The sequence below is a fragment of the Hypoxylon trugodes genome, assembly GCF_022578975.1.
Source record: "Hypoxylon trugodes strain CBS 135444 unplaced genomic scaffold F4822scaffold_6, whole genome shotgun sequence".
NCBI lineage: Eukaryota > Fungi > Ascomycota > Sordariomycetes > Xylariales > Hypoxylaceae > Hypoxylon > Hypoxylon trugodes.
The window spans coordinates 2210818-2229844 of record NW_026250021.1 but is presented as its reverse complement, the minus strand read 5'-3'; the positions used below and the strand labels follow the sequence as shown (position 1 = coordinate 2229844).

At 47.6% G+C, this 19027-nt stretch overlaps 5 protein-coding genes across 5 annotated transcripts; 4 read left to right on the top strand and 1 right to left on the bottom strand.

The window, feature by feature from the left end:
* Nucleotides 1-572: 572 nt before the first annotated feature.
* On the top strand, nucleotides 573-1847 carry F4822DRAFT_293693 (uncharacterized protein). The gene has a single exon (XM_051455071.1). It carries the CDS (start codon nucleotides 778-780, stop codon nucleotides 1555-1557), a length of 780 nt encoding a protein of 259 aa, XP_051313607.1. The 5' UTR covers nucleotides 573-777; the 3' UTR covers nucleotides 1558-1847.
* Nucleotides 1848-2330: 483 nt separating this feature from the next.
* On the top strand, nucleotides 2331-4452 carry F4822DRAFT_293660 (uncharacterized protein). The gene is made up of 5 exons (XM_051455070.1): nucleotides 2331-2800; nucleotides 2859-3057; nucleotides 3114-3261; nucleotides 3310-4071; nucleotides 4264-4452. Exons 1-4 carry the CDS (start codon nucleotides 2618-2620, stop codon nucleotides 3962-3964), a joined length of 1185 nt encoding a protein of 394 aa, XP_051313606.1. The 5' UTR covers nucleotides 2331-2617; the 3' UTR covers nucleotides 3965-4071; nucleotides 4264-4452.
* A 356-nt stretch (nucleotides 4453-4808) lies between these two features.
* F4822DRAFT_293533 (uncharacterized protein) lies at nucleotides 4809-6059 on the top strand. Its single transcript, XM_051455068.1, has 2 exons — nucleotides 4809-5715; nucleotides 5787-6059. Exons 1-2 carry the CDS (start codon nucleotides 4960-4962, stop codon nucleotides 5910-5912), a joined length of 882 nt encoding a protein of 293 aa, XP_051313605.1. The 5' UTR covers nucleotides 4809-4959; the 3' UTR covers nucleotides 5913-6059.
* F4822DRAFT_293504 (glycoside hydrolase family 55 protein) lies at nucleotides 5992-9192 on the bottom strand. Its single transcript, XM_051455067.1, has 5 exons — nucleotides 8665-9192; nucleotides 8540-8611; nucleotides 8404-8480; nucleotides 7957-8335; nucleotides 5992-7896 (listed from the first exon to the last, which is right to left on the bottom strand). The coding sequence occupies exons 1-5, from the start codon at nucleotides 8741-8743 to the stop codon at nucleotides 6206-6208; spliced, it is 2298 nt and encodes a 765-aa protein (XP_051313604.1). The 5' UTR covers nucleotides 8744-9192; the 3' UTR covers nucleotides 5992-6205.
* Nucleotides 9193-15499: 6307 nt separating this feature from the next.
* F4822DRAFT_293368 (uncharacterized protein) lies at nucleotides 15500-19026 on the top strand. The gene is made up of 3 exons (XM_051455066.1): nucleotides 15500-16830; nucleotides 16887-17815; nucleotides 17878-19026. The coding sequence occupies exons 1-3, from the start codon at nucleotides 15656-15658 to the stop codon at nucleotides 18276-18278; spliced, it is 2505 nt and encodes an 834-aa protein (XP_051313603.1). The 5' UTR covers nucleotides 15500-15655; the 3' UTR covers nucleotides 18279-19026.
* The last annotated feature ends 1 nt before the right edge of the window (nucleotide 19027 follows it).

The window sequence follows — 19027 nt, the reverse complement described above, 5'->3', positions numbered from 1 at the left end:
GTATTTGTCATGGAGTGAGCCGTTGGCAATACCATGTTCGTAAGTCCGTTAATTTTGCATTGTCATATTATAATTAGCGGCTTGGATCGTCTGGCTTCGATATACGATCGTATTTATCCTCCTAAACCATAACTTTGGATTTGTCTACCTTCTGTTCCAAATTGAACTTGTTATGAGCTACTACCTGGGTAGAGAGCATAGCTGCAAGCTCGATCGCCAGATGCCACGCTTTAGCGACTCTTTCTTGGCTTGCGACCCGCCTATAGCGCCAGCCCCCTACTCATGTGGAGTGAAACCGGCAAGAATGGAGAAGGCAGTGGTATGGAAACCAGAAGTATTTTCCCATTTTCATGACACCTGGGTGTAGAAGGTATATGATGATATAAATCATGTCGCCGTTTAACTAGCAGGCGGTCCACATTAGCTCATGCGTGTGAGAAATTGACCCGTGTTTGCACCATCGATCTATGATCAAGCTGAAATTCCACTTCTGCTTGGATTCATAATAGGCATCTCGAGCCGTCGCTAAATCGCTAGTTCATCGCGCATTGATACAGTATGAACGCACGGCCACTCTCCATATCTTTTACTGTATGGAATATATTCTCCTTGTTGATTGGCTACTAGAGTCACACCCATGAAGAAAATTCAAAGAAAAGCAATCAAGTACCTACAGCTGTACCTCGAACATTGAAGCTGAGACAACTCGATGAGTCAAAGAAAAATAAAAGAAGCCCCTGATCGCCCAAGAATTTCATACTAGCAAAACCCAACACCATGGAACCAGATACTGCGGGATTCTTTGAGGAACCCAATGATTATTATCCTCCTTCGCCGCCACCGACGTCACAAGTCTACACGCTGCAATCAGGCCAAACAATCACGCTTCACCTAGTAGGCCACAGCCCGTTGGAGGCCCATCATCTATGGAATGGTAGCCGTATTATCTCAAAGTATTTTGAGACGCATGAGTCCGAAGTCCGAGGACGCACAGTATTCGAGCTCGGAGCCGGTGCGGGGCTTCCCAGCATCGTATGTGCCATCCTAGGAGCCCAGAAGGTTGTAGTGACGGACTTTCCCGATCCAGATCTCGTTGTCAATATGAAGAAAAATATTCTTGGCTGCGAACTCATTCCGACATCAGACGACAATCTCGAGAACTCTCCAATAGTCGCGGATGGCTACGTCTGGGGGGCCGATCCTACTCACTTACTTGCGCATCTTACATCCGTCGGGAGAGATAAATTCGATGTGCTTATCCTGGCCGATCTATTGTTTAGACACTCCGAACATGGCAATATGATTTCCTCAATTGAAGCCACAATGAGCCGAAAGAAAACCAGCATCGCCTTCGTCTGCTTTACAAGTTACCGCCCATGGCTACAACACAAGGATCTCGCGTTTTTCGATATCGCGCGAGAAAGAGGTTTCCTAGTCGAGAAAGTCCTAGAAGAGAAGATGGACAAGGCTATGTTTGAAAACGACCCAGGCGATGAGGAGGTTCGAAAGACGGTCACAGGCTTCACGTTGCGTTGGCCGGAGGAAAAGTGCACATAAGTCGCATCGCAGGCGAAGCCATTTTATTACTATTTTCTTCGTCAAGACCCCCATGAATCTCCCCAGACCATATCAAATGACCAAAGATGTAAGCGGTGTCTACATACAGGTATGACATAGCACTTGTGTCGATTCCCGCCCTGCTTTACTCGTCAATCCCCCACGTTTCGTACCTACAAATGATCGCGAAAGTCTTTAAAATGACGCCAGCCCCATCGCATATTCTTTACTATCGCGCGGCCCCCAACAACGTAAAGAGGATTTAACACTGTTGATCCTGCCGCGCTGAGCATAGAACTTAGATTAAGACCGCGATACTATCCGACTCGATTGGTCGCAGGATTGACCGTCAGCCGCTTGGCGCCACTGGCGTCTAGCACGTAAAAGTTCTTATCTTGACCTATCTTATTCCCATTCAGGATTTCCCGCCTCATTGGGGTTGCGCTGAGTGGATCGATGAAGAGGCAGTGCATGCAAGTGCTCATTGTCTAGCCCATCTGCCCATGCAGGTCTATGGTTTTATCATCGAACCAATCTCGTCCTTACATCACTCCACTAGAATCCGGGCTGTGCCTGTTGCCTTACATTGAGGTGATCGAATGAATTTGAGAGGTCAAGTTAGAAGATCCCCTCATGATTACTGTTTGCGACTGATGATAATATATTAAAAATCGTGCGCCAAGACATGTAAAAGAATAATAGATTTCTACAGAAGTGAAACTCATAGCGACCTTGGAAGCTATTCCAGAAATAGCTCTTAACTTGCCATAGTGATCAGCTAACATACATGAATATTGGCTGGGTTGCATACTGTGCGGACTGCGGTTGCAACAAGGCATAGCCCCATTTCGACAACCTAGGTACCGAGAAGAACAAAAATAAACAGGGCCCCTATGCTTACCTAGGTATTCATGTGATTGCTCCTTCATTTTGAAACATATTTTGGATTCATATATTCGCTTTCCCCGAGACGACATTGGCGTCTTCGGAGCGTACCGAACGAACGAAACACCCAGTGTGAATAGCCTCCACTTCTATTGATCGCTCATACCAGACTAGAATGGCATGGGAACGGTTAAAGTGGACATTGTCAAGATGGAGCTTATCGAGATGGCTCCTGTTCGCCAGGCTATTGCAGGTGTCGAGTACGCTGATAACCGCTGTCATGAATGGCTTCCTTCTAGTATACATTCATGTCAATCATCTCGGCCTAGCGATGAGCATGTTTTGCTTGGAAATGATGGTTCGTGATGACTGCTTATCCCCCGCAACGACGTCTCGTAAGACTTACCTGTTTCTAGGCATGTGTCGCACTTATCTATTCAGGTATTGTGCTGTTGATGCAGCACGGCGGTAGCCCGCGAAGGAGATTTAATACTGGGTTGATTGCGACTTTCGTCGCTGGCGACATAGTCTTCAACGGGATGATGCTTGCCATAATCACAGTTTTAGCTCATTCAGGGCTCCCTACAGATTGCCACGGACTGACAAGAACTGATAGTAATTAATACCTAGGCCCTTCATTGACTATCATCTAAAAACTAACCCGACGATAGTGGAAGACGGCGATGCACCTTTTGACGATCCATCAACCCCTGGGTTCGAAACAACCCGATTCGGCGACGTAGACCAGCACATAAAAGGACAACTTGACAAATACTGTCCTTTAGAACGAGGGTTCTATTTTATTGCTGCTGCGCTAGTGTACGATAACTGCAATCATCTCAAAGTGCATCTGCTGATAACGAATAGGTTCACTTACATGCTGACGGTGACCCTTGGCGTGCTACGAATCTTCGAACGGCGCTGGAGTCAAGGCAGAAAGGACACGCGGTTCGCCTCAATAGATGATATTCAACTTCATCATATACAGCCAAAGAGTCCTCCACCTCTGCCCCCCAGGGATATGGAGAATGCGGCACCACCAACTGAAGGAGTCCTCACACCGACTTCGAGGGTCAATCCGCCATTGCAGACTCAAGGGTTTGGATCATCCGAGAACGTAGGACTACACAGAGAACGCCCGATCTTCGCGACGACACCATCGCAGCCGTTCCCTATCTCTCCTGTCTCCCCTGCCTCACCAATGTCTCAAGTGTCCCCTATTTCTCCAACCACGCATCAACACAGATCCTTTATTGCTTCGACGGGCGTGCCGGGCACGTCTATGGGAGATGTAATGATGAACCACTCAACGGATCCAGCTGCAGAGGCAGCTATGATCACTGATGGATACCGACATCAACCACAACCTGGGATGTCATCCTTACCCCCCTACTCTCCTGGACAGTCTAGAGGGCAGTTCATGGACGGACACGGCAATGAGTCTAATGAGATGCGACTAAGCGAGTACGTTAAAGGCGAAACACGGGCGCAAAATATAAAGGACACTGGATTCGGTATATAGAGGGTAAATGCTGGGCATTTATGGATTCACGTTTGGTGGCATTATTAGAGATGCGATAATGGGCGGCTATCTGTCGAATTCCGATTCTTACGAGCGACGGCGTAGAGGTACGGTCTTATCCAATTTTCAACAAAAGTCTTTCCTTGCCTACAACACGCATACGTGTTTTAATTCACTACAATATGTATTAATATTTATAATTTCATAATGTCTACGGATCACCTACAGTGTTTTGGTATTCTAAGAAATACATAAATTTCACAAGGAATAAAGCTTACCCCTTTTACAAATGCACATAGTTATGCCTCTATGTTTCCATATCCACATCCTTGACTCCAAGGTCAAGAATCCCCACTCACTTACCCCAAAATCAAGGCGCCCGGAATCGTACCGAACCAGGCGCAACGTTGTATCATAGTGGAGTTCTAGTAGAACGGTTCGCACGGGTAACCCCGCAATAGAATGAGATCATCTCCACCACTGCTGCCATCCATTAGGTCTGTATGTATGTCTCTCTATTTTATATAGGTATGTTATCACAGGACTCCGGACTATTCGGACTTAGAAAGATCGACAACCTTGCCTCAAGGCGTCGGTCACGTAACATATTCCACCAATACATCTATAGTAAAACTCATTTATTTTTATCATCAGACAAGATCACAACTCCAAGACATTGTTTATTTACGTAACGCAAGCACCGACGGAGTAACTCTTCAGATATCGTAATTGTCAGACGAGCCCAGCCGAGACAAAGAGTTCATTTAAGGTTGAGCTACACGATCCCTTACATCCGGGAATACACACCGAAGTACACCCATACACCCATACCAAGACATCTGCATCTATATGCATGTTATATATCCCTTGGTACTCAAGGCGACGTTACGCAACTAAAAACAGGAGGTCACACTTCAAGCCACTTACCTACCTAAGCTCACTCATCTGTCTCGGTATCTCTCCAACAACCCATCCATCCACCAGGCCTGTCCACGATGCCCACCTCAACCCTACGCACACAGCTGGAAAAAGACGGCTTCGTCATCCTGCGCTCCATCCTATCCCCAGAACAACTCACATCCCTCCGCGGCGCAGCCCAGCGCACCGTCGATCTCGCACAAGCCGGGTCCTGGCGTCACGTGCGCACCGTCGGGAAGCAATTCCCGCCGTGGACCTGGGAAGCGGGCGTCGGGATATGGGGTGTGCAGCACCTACTCAACCCATCACTCCCCGATTCCCCTATCTTCACCGAAAGTTATTTCGGCGATGAAGTGCTGGGTGCCGCGAAAGAACTTCTAGGCCCGTGCTCAGATGATGAGCTAGTTATGGAATTGTATAATCTACTGGTTCGACCTACCGATGGGTCGAATTTCGAACTCCGCTGGCATCGCGATGATATAAGCGCCGATGCAAGTGCAGATGAAGAACTCAAACGTCTGCGCGAACCGGCTTGGCATGCGCAGTGGAATATGGCACTGTGCGATGGCGATGAGAGTTTAATCGTAGTTCCCGGATCGCATAAGCGCGCGCGCACCGAGCGCGAAAGAGCAGCTGATCCATTTGACCCTAATATGCCAGAGCAGTTAATCGTGCGTTTGGATGCGGGCGATGTGGTTTTTTATAACAATAATATTTTGCATCGCGGTCGCTATGATGGTAGTCGTGAACGTCTGAGCTTGCATGGGTCTGTGGGTCATGTAGCGGGGGGTAGGTTGAGGGCGAGGAATGTGTTGCAGCATGGTGTTGGGAATGTAAGTGTTGTGTTGAATTTCCTTTCATTCTTCGTAGAATTTTGGAAATATGCTGACTTGTGATATTGCAGTGGGTTGATAGTTGTGATTTTAGCAATCTAGGTGAACATCAAAAAGCCAGGGCAGAGGGCATGCGCGCGCGACTGGTCAAATTAGGGAGGGAGAGCGGTGATGTTGGATACTCGTTAACTGGTTGATATTTCAGACATAGCACATAAAAAGAATCATGAATGTATAAAATTTTTTAAAATCGCTGAATTGTATTCATAAACAGCTTTCGCCTAGTATATACATTGAAAAAATTATTTACTCAAGCAGTAAGAAGGATATACATCGAAAAGTACGCGATCCCGCCCAGACAATAGCCCCAATATATGATGCCAGGCCCCATGAATCCGTGATTGTTTTTAACACGACCCCACCAGCTACTTCTCATTGGTGAGACGCTTCTTCCCTCGTTGGAGGAATGACATTGCAGTTCGACCGATTTCTAAGAGGTCCGGAACAGAATGACGTTCGCGGGGAAGACGTTGACGTTGTCCTGCCACTTAGCAAGGCTCTTGCCATCTTGGTCGATCATGCTTAAGGAGCCGATCGTGTTCAACGCGTATACGTTGACGTTGCTGGTCGATCCCTCAAGGGAGACGATGCGCGCTTGGCAGTTCTCGCCTGCGTCGACGGTGGAGCAGGTCGTGCTGTATTGGTCGAAGAACGAGTAGTGACCCGCACCGTAGATGAAGATATCCGACGAGTCGACGATACGTAGACCCCATGCGTTAGCGCAGTTTCCTGAGACACCAGCGCAAGATGTCTTGAAGTCGGGGTCGGAGAGAGCGGTGACTACAGGGAAGGGCTCGGTAGCATCAGGTGTGGGCTGGTAGTACGGCGTCTCGGTCTGGAGCATGCTGGCGAAAATGTTCTTAGTGTTGACGAACTGGTAGTTGTACAAGTTGTTGTGCTCAACAGCAGTACCGACAAGCCAGAAGTTGCCAACAGTGGAGTCGATGAGAAGACCTCGGCCAGAGTAGACGGTGATTTGGGTGTTGTTAGAATCCTCAATATCGTGGTCCGCAGTCCATAGCCAAGTGTTCTCCATGTACAAGTTGGTTGCCTTCTCGGTGACGTGCATCTGCATGTACGCACCAATGCAGTTGGCGTCGACGGTGCTGGAGCCGGGGTTCTTGGGGCACTGGGCAACTTGGAAGTTGGAGCCCTGGAATCCACCAACTCTGGCGTGGACATCCCACATACCAGAAGGAGTACCAGCTGCCGAAGCCAAGTTCCACTCAATAAGAGTAGCACCCGGGGCGGGTCCTTGGGTTCCGACGACGAAGTCCGAGAACTCAACTTGACCTTGGTCACCAGAGTTGGCTCCGACTTGTAGCAAGGGCTTGGGGTTGCTCATGTCACTGAAAGCATCACCACTAGCTACAATAATAGGGTAACCTTCTCCGACGATCTTGGCCCCTGATGGGATGCTCAAGGTCGAGGTGACCTTGTAGATACCGTAGTCAAGGAAGAGAACCTTGTTGCCGGAAGCAGCGCTGTTGATAGCATCTTGAAGAGCTTTGGTATCATCAGTGGAAGCATCACCCTTGGCACCAGAGTCTCGGGCGCTGACAATATCGGATGCGGTAAGGTCCTCATATTGAGGCTTAGATCGAGAGTAATATCCGCTGTCAGTAGTAAGAGAAGCAGGTCTAGTGTTGGGAGTGATGGTGTCCTGGAGGGTGCTAGGACCATCAGGAGTGTATTGGTGGCCTTGACCCCATCCAGCAATAGTGGTAGAGCCTCCTTCGAGGATTGAGCCGCTCGGGCCCTGAACTGCGGTCGGGACATTCGAAAGACTCAAGTTCTCTAGGATGACGCTAGCACCAGTGTCGGGCTTTGAGCCAGTCTGGAAGGCGGTAGCAATACCGACGGGGGTATCCTTGAAAGCACTGTCGATGACTGTGATCGAACCAACGTTAAGCGCATCAGATCCACCAGCGGTAATGTTGATACCAGTCTGGCAGCTGTTGATCTGTAGTCCAATGTAGGTCCAGCCCCAGCTCCAGAGTTGAATGATAGCCGTTTGAGCGTTGTTGAAGACCAAGTTCCTCATGGTGTACTGCTGGTTACCCATGGAAGCACCAGTAGCGCCACCGTTGAAGGTCAGGTCACTCATGAAACCGCCAGAACCTATTGGAGTCAGTTATCTGCAAGACGTTAAGATGAAGCAGGATTGACTTTATAACTTACCGCTCTCAATGAACAAACCGACGTGGATAACGCTGGGGTCCGTAGGCATGTTGAACTCAATGTTAATAAGGCTAGTCGCTTGCGAAGTAGGCCAGTGGATACCAGTCGCAGCGGTAGCCGGTGCGATGCCGGTGGTATCGATGACGAAGTTGCGCATTTGACGGTAGAAGACATTTGTAGATATCCAGTTCAAGTTCTCAGTATAGTACGGGTTTCCATCAACCAAACCGAACCCCTTGAAGTCGGCGGTGCCCTTAAGCACCGGACGGTCGGTCGGGTCACCAACTAGCTGTGTGAAATAAGGAGGCACGATAGAAGAAGAAATCAGGTAGGTTCCGGACGGGAAGTAGACAACCGCCGGTGTCGTCGTGGTGGATGCCTAGGAAGGGTTGTTAGGCCATCTAACGTTCAGAGTAGAAGTTTGTTGTGATGCCGGGTATAACTTACACATCCCTGTAGACATCTGTTGTCAGGAGAGTTCATGGCCTTGGTGATCGCGTCAGTATCATCCGTGGTACCATCTCCTATATCGAACGTCAGTATTCGTGTAAGATCGAAGTAAGCCATAGCCGGAATAACGAACCCTTAGCACCAAAGTCCTTCACGTTACGGAACACCGTATATCCATCGCCAGCGAATGGGGCAACACCTTGGTCTATTTTGCAGTTAGATAGCCGTTATTCGGAATAATCCTCGGATGATCCTTACGCTTTACATCTTCGAGCCAGTAAGCATTTACACCAATGGTGAGGCTGATAACAGCCGTAAGGAACGTCTGGAACCGCATATTGAAGTAAAAAAAAATTTCGCGTGGTGATGGCACAGCCAGAATGCCTATACCCTAAAATTTCCCAACTTGGGACGGACGGGCAGGCAACTTATAACTTAGAGACCGGACAGGGTTTTACGTCGTCACAAGGCATAGACGACCACAGCTGGCCATGTCATCCATCGGTGATGAAGGGACAGGCATTAGCGCCGCGAGGTAACGTGCACCACCACCAAGGCCACCAAGCCGCTGAAGACATTAATTAGGCAGGATTGTTGTGGGAGGTGAGTAGTCAGAAGAGGTCAAGCACCCAGCCCCTGACCAACTAATAGCCCCATGTTGGAACCGAAGAACTGGATTGATTCGACCGAGAACGGGAGCTAAACGGCCAGGATGGTCAATGAGCAGAGGATCCAACCATTCAGATGGGGATTATTCAAAGTCCGTTAAACTCTACCAAGACATAACATTCCTGTACATTCCTGGAGGAAACGATCCAGCGAAGTAGCATTGTGGGGAGTTTCATAGGTTACAAACAGCCGAAAACTAGCCAGGTAGGTACCTAGGTATGGAAAGTCGATTTCAACTTAGTAGGAGATACTCCGGTGCTCTATCTACCTTACCGTGGCCACTGTGGAGACGGATGCACCGATGGTCATCCTTTCATTGCGGGAGCACCACGACTAGAGCATACCCCAGGGTCAGGTTGCGGCGCGGCTTAGTAGTCTCCTGCTCAAAATGGAATCGTCTTTTCAGGTACCAAGCAAGATGTGATAAGCAATAAACAAGGTTGCCAAATCTGACAGGAGATTGGATTGTAGTGGCCATCCTAAATTAGTTGGAGTGTTCCAGGTAGAGGCTGGTTGTTTCAAGCATGTGATGCTGGAGCCGCGAGACATTTTAAAGCCACATGTAAGTCATCCCATTGATTCCATTGGGGACTGGGGGCCGTAGGGGGCCATCTGACGCGGCTTCGCGCGATTGGAATCCACCTGTTTAGGCCTTAGAAACAATACTATACCTATATCGTAGGGGTGTGGGCTAAACGTCTTTTTTTTTCTTCGCATTGTTTTTCTTTTTTCTTTTTCTTCCTCACCATTACCTGAACGCTTGGGGTGCTTCTTCAACGCCCGGATGTAAGCTCGATCGGCAAGCAACCACAAAAGCAACCAACTCCATCCGAGCCCAATAACTCCGGTGGCTTTTCCCATGGACGCTGCGACCATCAAAATAAAAAGGAAATCTAAAGTTACTGCTGCGTTGCATTGCATCCGTGATCGGTAGTCTCTTTTCCCCTGGCGCTAAGCCTTTTCATCTAATCTTAGTGGTAGAGAACCATACGCTGAGAGTGAAGCATAGAAAAGTTGAAGACCTAAATGGATGGAATTCAGGGGACGGCCCGATTGGGTTTCGATCAATCTAAATATGTGGAAGGTGGTGAATCGGCCAAATCTGGGGAGCTCGGGGGTTTACCAAGAGAGCTGCCAGGGACTTGTCCAGGTGCTGACAGGGTGCCATCCTTGGAGATGTTTCAAAGGATGACTTGCAGGCTTAATGCGAATAACTTGATAGGCTACAGTAATCGGAAATGAGCTTGGACTGTGAAAGCGGCACTGTCTGTGCATTTCGTCTCGTCCGATCTAACCATGCCAATCTTTTCTTTTTTCCCCTGATCGTACTATTATCGATTTGATCAAAATCGTCAACACTTCCTATAATAGCATCAAAATATTAAGGCTCACATCTCGAAACGGTAGGTCAGCAGGGAGGTACGTAACTCACCAAGGTATGATCGACTTATCTTCTGTTCTCACGGACTGTACATAAGAAACCGCCGAGGCCACTTTTTTTCCCTTTTACTTGAATTTAAATCCAATCAAGTTTATGGGGCCTATGTTGTAAGTGGGTAAGCAGGCTTTTACTTAGAACAACTAGAGTCCACTGTCGCGGTCGACGAAGCACCCGTCCACGAATACTCCAAGGCTCTTCTGGCATACCTATTTGGCTGCGCTGCGTAAGCGCACGTTGACCTCAGATCGACCCAATTCAATGCAATGATCGCCCTCGGATTAAATGAGCCGATCTTCTCAATTCTTCCATCTATTTCCGATTACCCTAACCCATACGAGTCGATCATCCGCACGTCCTCTTTACTCCTCTTCTGAAGAAATAAAAAGAACATGAACGAGATGATATTGCTGCAAACGAAGCCTTCCCCTCTTCTAGAAGCTGGAGTCAAGCTCAAGCTTCATTTTCATCCACCTTAGGAGGCTTGGCGATAAGGCTTGAATTATCCGTCTTTCCCCCCCCCCCAAATCATCAAATCATCTGCCGATGTCTCCATCCGCTCCGTTGTCTTGATGCTCCGCTTCGACGTGTTTGTCTAACTCACCTATGTAGCAAACAAAAAAAAAAGTGAAGCCTTTTTCGAAATTAGAGGCGTATGGGGTATCCCACCGTTGAATTCGCGTCCTCTCCGCTCCTTATGTTTATCCCGCCTATAGAGTTGTTGCGATGTTATCATGAGATCTCATCAGGAGGCCTTCTGGTTCGCCCCGTTTGGAAGTGCCAAGACATGAATGGTGGCGAGAATACTTTTCAGCTTTCGATGACGGTGATGGCTTCAATTATGGGAACATGAAAATTTGACTGGTTCCCGGATTGGTTTTCCTCCACCATGCTAGTTCAATTTTGGGAGTCTGCTCTGTGATTACCCGTCCAAGCATAACGCTTTGGCGCCCTCCATCTACTAATTCCGCTGAGGGTCATTGCTGCGGTGGGACCTTGGCGCTACGATTCTTGGTCTGCAGTAATTTTTTGATGAAATCCGGGGTTCGCTAAGAAAGTTGGCTGTCACGGTATCTAAGAAAGTAATTGTATGGAGTCCCCGGAACCTATGAGTCCATCGGGAGAGAAGCGGTTATATTACAAGCAGGGGAAACGAAGAGTTAGAATTGGTCAAAGTTGAATTCCACAGCGTTGGTAAGAACTTAGTTAAGTAAAAGAGTCCGACAAATAGAGATGATGAAATTTTAAATTATGTAGGTTATACAGATTGTGTAGATTGTGTAGATTGTGCAGATTATTGAGGTACATAACGTAGATTATGACGGTATTATTCTAATATTTGAGGTCGTACTTAACACTTTCTTTTCTTCCCACTTCCTTTTTTTAGGCGATTGATTACCAAGGTTCCAAGGTTTGTTACACAGCCTAACATTTAGGTCACAGTCCGCTGGGGTTTATTGTTTATTAGAGAGGTGCTAGTACCCGGTACTCCGCATTCAACGCCTAATAATCCCACCTTTTTTTATCGGTGTCCCCAGTATACCCCCCCAGTACCCCAACTATTCAACTCCACACGTTCGGGTAATTTCTTTATTTCTTTTTTCTTCAACTGCAGAGAATACCGAACTCTTAAACCTACCTACCTAGGTATGCAAGCACGATTTTGAAGGATTTTTAAATGTATGTCATCTAATAGCCCTGTCATCATTCATATATAAAGTACATGTCATTTTTCCAAAACTGACATGTGAAACGGGTAGTTACCGAATGACAAATTTAGGCTCTCAGCTGTGTGTACGATAGCGTCAACAATTGATGCCTCAAGACCTCGTACTATCAAGTCATATCCTCTTCTATGTTGCATAGGAGTAGAAGGTGACCCGAATCCCTTCCAGGTCGTCTGGCTGTCTGGTCGTTCTACCTAGGTATCCACTAGGATCCATACCTCTCATCATCGCCAATCTTCCCCTCTTTGCTAGCCCGCCGGCAAAGCACATCTATGGCTAGGTCAGTCCTCGCTGATCATTACTATAAGGAGTTCTCATCTGAGAGAGATCACGCTATCCGACTGCCATCGCTCATCGCTCATCGATGTACCTATTGCATTGTAGATGTGGTTTTGAATTTCTTATGGAGGCGCTCTCAGCTTCAAGAAAAATGTCACCGTCTTACCGTCTTACCCATCTCACTTATCTACATCTGGCCATTCCAGCCGGGGGAGAAGGTACATATCCTTGAATGGCCCGTCCATAATAACACTACAAACGAGATTTACATACCGCGGGATTCAAGAAAGTGGCCGGATTTCGCTTAAGCTTTCTATCATCTTCTTTTCCAACCTTTTTTTTCTTTTCTTAATCCTGACATTATACCTTCCGTTCCCTACCCTTTCTTCGCTATTGCCCAATCCTCCATTCCAACGTTACCCAAAGCTTAGTACTGTCACTGGTAATCTGACAACCTGTTGGTGAAACCTTTTACGACTTACATGTATGTAGGTAGGTCGTCATAGCTCTTCATACCTTGGGTACATACCTAGCGACTATATAAGTATCCATCGAGTCGCACAATCTATTAATTATTTTTTTATATATAGCCACGATTGGCCCGTTTGGCTCTTTAGGTATGTCGTTTACCACCTAGGTATCTAGGCACATTATGCAGATACTTCTATACTTCTACTCATATTACCAATATTGTAACCTATTTGCAGTTAGGTTGTTTCTCATTTACGTATTTTCTTTGATGATTGGCTCCCCCCGCCCCCCACATTTTCCCACATACGGTAGAGCCAGCTTCTCCAATGCGGAGATGGTACCGAGGGTGCTATTGACAAAGTATGGGGTTACTGACAAGGACCCCGTCAACTGCGGGCTCTTATGCTTGTTTATGTCTGGGGGTGCTGGGGGCGGGGAATGCTTCTTAAAAAACCTAGCGCCGTTTTTGTCGACTTGCGTATTGGCTTTACATACATATGTACCCATTTCCCTTCGCATATACACGGGAAGTAATGTTTCTTTGTAACAATGGGTTGCAACTGGTTGTTTCTTGGGTGCCTACGTAGGTACAAACGAGGACCTACACAAGGTAACCCGCAGCAACACAGCAACAAAAGAAAAACGAGGGGTCAGTAAGAAGTAGGTACCCGGTCAAAAGCAAGTAATATCAATTCATTCTCCAACATCAAATCCCATCCTCCATCGGTTTGGTTACCAATCCCTGACATTAGATGGATAGATGGATAAGTTACCTATCTTACCTTAGCTACCTAGGTATGTACTCAGGTAGGTGCATAAAATAAAATAAAAAGGCTGTATACATATATGTAGAGATGAGTTAGGAAGGAAGGAAGAAGAACAATGTTTAGGTAGCTGCCAAATCCAACGTTTTCTAAATCGGCGCCACTTTTTTTTTTTTTTACTTCTTTCTTTCCCAAGTTCGGGTTTCACCCGCAAGGAAAGGGCAGCGGCAGCGGCAGGCCAGCAGGCTTGTTACTGTTGTATCTTTCAACCAAAACACTAACCTAACTTAACCTAACCTAACGGTTTCCCCATCTCCGCATCCTCCCCTTCCCCCCCCCTCCATCTCCATACCTTGACCTCCTCCTTCTCCTCCTCACTCCTCATCTTACACCATAAACAAATTGAATCGACCCCGAATTCAACCATCATCAATCTCATCGCCCTGTTCACCTTAATTTTTTCTCACCTCCGTGGATATTATTCATCCAATTCATCGATGATCCCCTTTAACCGAGTCAATCCCATCCAGGACATGTATCTCTACTACTTGGGCGGCAGAAGTTTCAATCTGATTCCCCAACCGTAGAATCTCACAATACACAGAATTACAATACATAACGATATACTTAGCCTTCTCCCGCATCTCCACACACGCTCCTTGTTTTTTATTCTCAGTGTTCTCCGCGTCAACAACATCAACCAATAAATCCGCTAGTAATTCCTCTCTCCGTACCGGTTAATTACTCCGGACTCGTTCGACTTCCAGTGAGAAACGTGTCAAATCATAGCCTTGCTTATTACCAGGCGTCGACGGGTTGGTTACCTCAGCCCTACTCCTTTTGTACAGTCGCCTACGGCCCTTTGGGTTCCCCTAAGGTTACGAGCTCTGTTGATCAACGACGCTGGCTGCCAACTTGGCGAGCGGTCGATCTCCTGGGGGACGAAGGAAGAGGACGAATGTGGTGGGAGCCCGTGTTACGTACCGAGTATACCCAAAAGTCGACTGATACTACTATACTACTACTATACTACTATTGCACTCATACCATACCTACCATACCATCACGTCCATGAATTCATCTATCAATCGTTCGCCCCGCAAGACGTTCATTCCTCTTTCCGGCATAACCTCCTGGCTCTGGACCTTCTACCCTTCCTCCTTACCCCCCACTCCCGAGTGCTGCGTGACTTGGTCTGCATTGCACCCATATTTCGGACAGGGACTTACCTTATACTAATTATTATTCACTCATTCATCCTAACCCCAAATGCAAGCCATGCCGTCCATAGAAGGCTCTGGTGTTACTGGTACTGCCGAAGAGAATGGGGAGGCCCGGCAGCAGAAACCCAAGACCCTGCCATGTAAGTTCTGCGAAAAGCGTTTTAGGTAAGACCACCATAAGTCATGTCCATCTATCTCCTCTGCCACTTTGTCTACTTCCGTTGGCAATTTATTTATTTACTTACATGGCAATCTCCTAATTAGGCGCGTGGAGCACGTTCAACGCCACGAGAGAACTCATACTAAAGAGAAGCCTTTCTCCTGCGGGTGGGCTCGTTGCGGAAAGACATTTGGACGTCGGTTAGTTAATTTGTCCTTTTTTTTCTTTCTTTTCGTGTTTCTCACCTTAAAATTTTCTGGCCCATTTATACGCAGGAGAATTTATGTGTGGTGGTTTCTACTTCGCCTTACCCACCAACTGTCCAACCATTCACCGTCTTTCCTGCGCGCTAAAGACCCCCGTCTTTCACCCCTCAGAGCCTGCTGCCGCGCATAGCACACATATCACACACACATCACACTTATGGACCTAACGCCTTTCTCCCCCTCCATATAATTTGTGATCAGCGGCTCTCTAACTTCCTCTTTCTCCCTACGATTCCCTGTGAATATGCTTATATGGACATCAGGGATCTCCTCGTCCGTCACGAGAAACTCGTCCACCTCAATGAAGGTTCTAATAAGGATGGTAACCGGCCCCGGAAGCCGTCCACGGCCGGCGCTGCCCAACCGCCGCTACCACCCGAGAGCCATGTCGACTCCGAAATGATGGGTGTGCCGCGGCCTCACCCCCAACATTATCATTCAGAATCCATGACCTCTTCCGTAGCGGTTCCTCCTCTTGCCCCTGATCCTCGCCATTCAGCCAGGGCTGCCGCCTGTAATCTTGACCTTCTGTCTGATGCTGCAACTCAGATCGCTTCTGCTAATGAGGTTAACTCAATGCAACCTATGATACCGGATCATCTCGGTCAATCAGGGGCTGGATTGACGCGCATCAAATCTTACGATGAAGGTATGCCGTATGCCGACCGTGGGCGGGAACCCGAGCCGGTCGCTATGTCTGTAGGGTTACCCAATCCAGCAGGACCGCCTGCCTTTGACGACTACAACCTCTTCCTTGACGAGTTTGCGACGTCGTCTCATTTCCTCCCACAAGCCTTTGAGGCAGATCAGGGTATGGGTATTTGGCCACGACATTTATCAGAGCTTCGTGCAGGTGGACTATCCAAACCATCGTCACAATTCCCCTCCCGCTTTCCATCGTTAGCGCCTGACCCGAGAGACCCTTCGGAGAGCGGCGCTAGAACGCACGACGGGTCCGGGGGGTCGCAACCCTTAAGAGTATCTGCTATGGACCATACCGTTATCAAAAATCGATTAGACGAATTTTCATCGGTGCTACCGAACGACTTCGTGTTCCCTTCCCGACATACCCTCACTCGGTTTTTGGAAGGATATGTGAGCGGTTTCCACGAACATCTACCGATCCTGCATCTCCCGACGATAACGGCTGCCGAATTAGCGCCGGAGTTGTTGCTAGCTATCTTAGCGGTAGGTGCGCAATATAGGTTTGAAAGCCATCGATCAAATGCGTTATGGTATGCAGCAAAAGCCGTAGCGCTCGAACAAATTCGACGACGCCATAGTCACGAAGTTCACGGTTTGCTTCCGACGCCGGCTGCGTATAGTCCGCATTCTACGCGGCCGTCGCCAAGTCATGGGTTTCGCCATTCATTTAGCTCGGTTCAACAGGAGCGCCCAATGACCCAAGATACACACCGAGAGCCTTAGTAAGAAATCCTAGTCCCATCCGAAGCGTAGGAGTTACTAATATTTGTGTTTCAAGTTCCCCGAATACTCCCCAATCTCGCATGGAAACCATTCAAGCGCTTTTATTACTTTTCGCTGTTGGTCTCTGGGGTGCAAAGGCGATTCTTCGCGAAGCTCTATCGTTCCAAAGCTTGTTGGCTCTTTTAGTACGCGAAGAAGGATTTTTGTCCGAATCTACACAAACAGCCGATTGGGAATCATGGGTGAGAATAGAAGGGGCCAACCGCACAAAACTCGTCACGTATTGTTTCTTTAATATGTGCAGTATTGCTTATAATATGCCGCCTCTATTACTCACATCAGAACTCAACCTAATTCTTCCACACTCTGCGAAATTATGGAGAGCCGAGACGGCCTGGCAATGGCAGGAGGCTCGTCAATCTTTTCCAAGTATGGACATATCTATTCAAGATGCATTCTCGAGGTTATTTAGTCGACCGCCGCAAGGCCCTCCTGCATATATGTCGTCTCTTGGCAATTACGTCCTCATTCATGCCATACTACAACATATTTTTCTCTTAAAGCAGACCTCGTTTAACTCGGTATCAATCTTTGGAGGACTACGACACGACGATGTTGAAGATTGTTTCCAAGCTTTGCGAGTATGGCAGATGAGCTTTGAACAGCATCAAGCGCGAGTAACTGAAGGCAGTCACCAGAACGGCTCAGATGCATTTCCTGGAGGTCCGGTTGCTTACAACTCAACTGCACTCTGGAGATTGGCTTCGATACGATTGTACACCGACTTAAGTCCCAGTAGAACTCTGGAGACAAGGGATGCAAACCAGATTGCCCAATCGTTCCACGATGCGCCTTATCTCGTTCGCAGTGGGCGGCTAAACCGAGCCGTCTTCCAAGCTATACACGCGTTGTCGCTGTTAGTTAAAGTAGGCGTTAATTACGTTGCGAGAAGGAAGTCATCGGAATGGAGCATGCAACACTCACGTAAGTTGTCGTATTATACGAACAAAAACGGGTTGAAAATATATCATCTAACTTTTGCGCAGTATGCAACCTGGAATGCGCTATCCTCCTTTCGAAATGGCTTATGACTCTTGCTTCGATCGGGCCGACAGGTGCTCCTCCCGAGCCGGACGAACGAAACCTTCTCGAGATGTTACGTCATATGTTGGACGAGACGGAGTTCGCAGTACCGATCGACCCGTCGCTTTCGGGGGGTGCAGGACATGGACCATCGAGTATGGACATGGCTGCAAATGACGGGACGAAGCTTCGACAACTGGCCGTGGCCGTAATACGACTCTGGGCCGAAACATTCAAGGGTTCGCATATTTTCGATATCGTGAAAGTGATCGGTGCTGGATTGGAAGGTTATGCGGATTTGCTAGAGAAACCGCGAGATAGAACACCGCTAGGTCGATTGGCGCCGAGTTCAGGACTAGGTTGATTTAGTCACGACGAACCCGATTAACGAAGCTGGTTGTCGATACCAAGTCGAATATAGCTAAGATTCATATCGATCGCCTATGTCCAGGCGTCGACGCGAAGCCAACTAGTTAATATTGGCACCTGCTCGACTTTTCAACTCAAATCATCATAATACTAAGGATAGTTGGTCTGCTTCTGAGAAGAAAATACATGATCGTTGGTATGCATTCCGCTATGGCGTCGCACATTGCAAGCACCGAAAACGCGACCGATATATACACGAGGGTTTACTGGGGGTACGATAGAAGAACGATATAGGGATTCCTACGAGGATGTGTCGTAGAGGTGGTGTTATGAAAGGAAGGACATGTTCCGACCATTAATAACATACCGAGAAGTTAATATATCTGCGGGGATATAATCGACGGGGGTGTTGCAGTGAGGTAGCAGGAAATAAAAGCGATCCATGGATCGCTGCCAAGTGATGAATATCAGCAATTCCAGTTGTGGTACCTGGACAAGCTAGCATCTATCTACTTTGTAGTGCCTACCTAGGTAGGTACTCAGCTACTTAGCAGGCGTATACCTTGCTAGATAAAATCAGGTATCAAAAATGAAGTCCAATGAAACCATTTAACATCAATGCTACTAAGAATTTCTTATCGTATCGGTGATACAAATGAAGCCTTAGGACTTTAGATAGCGACGATCGCGATCAAAGAGGTGTACGTACCATTTTCAATAACCCGTTTTCGGCATAAGGCATCA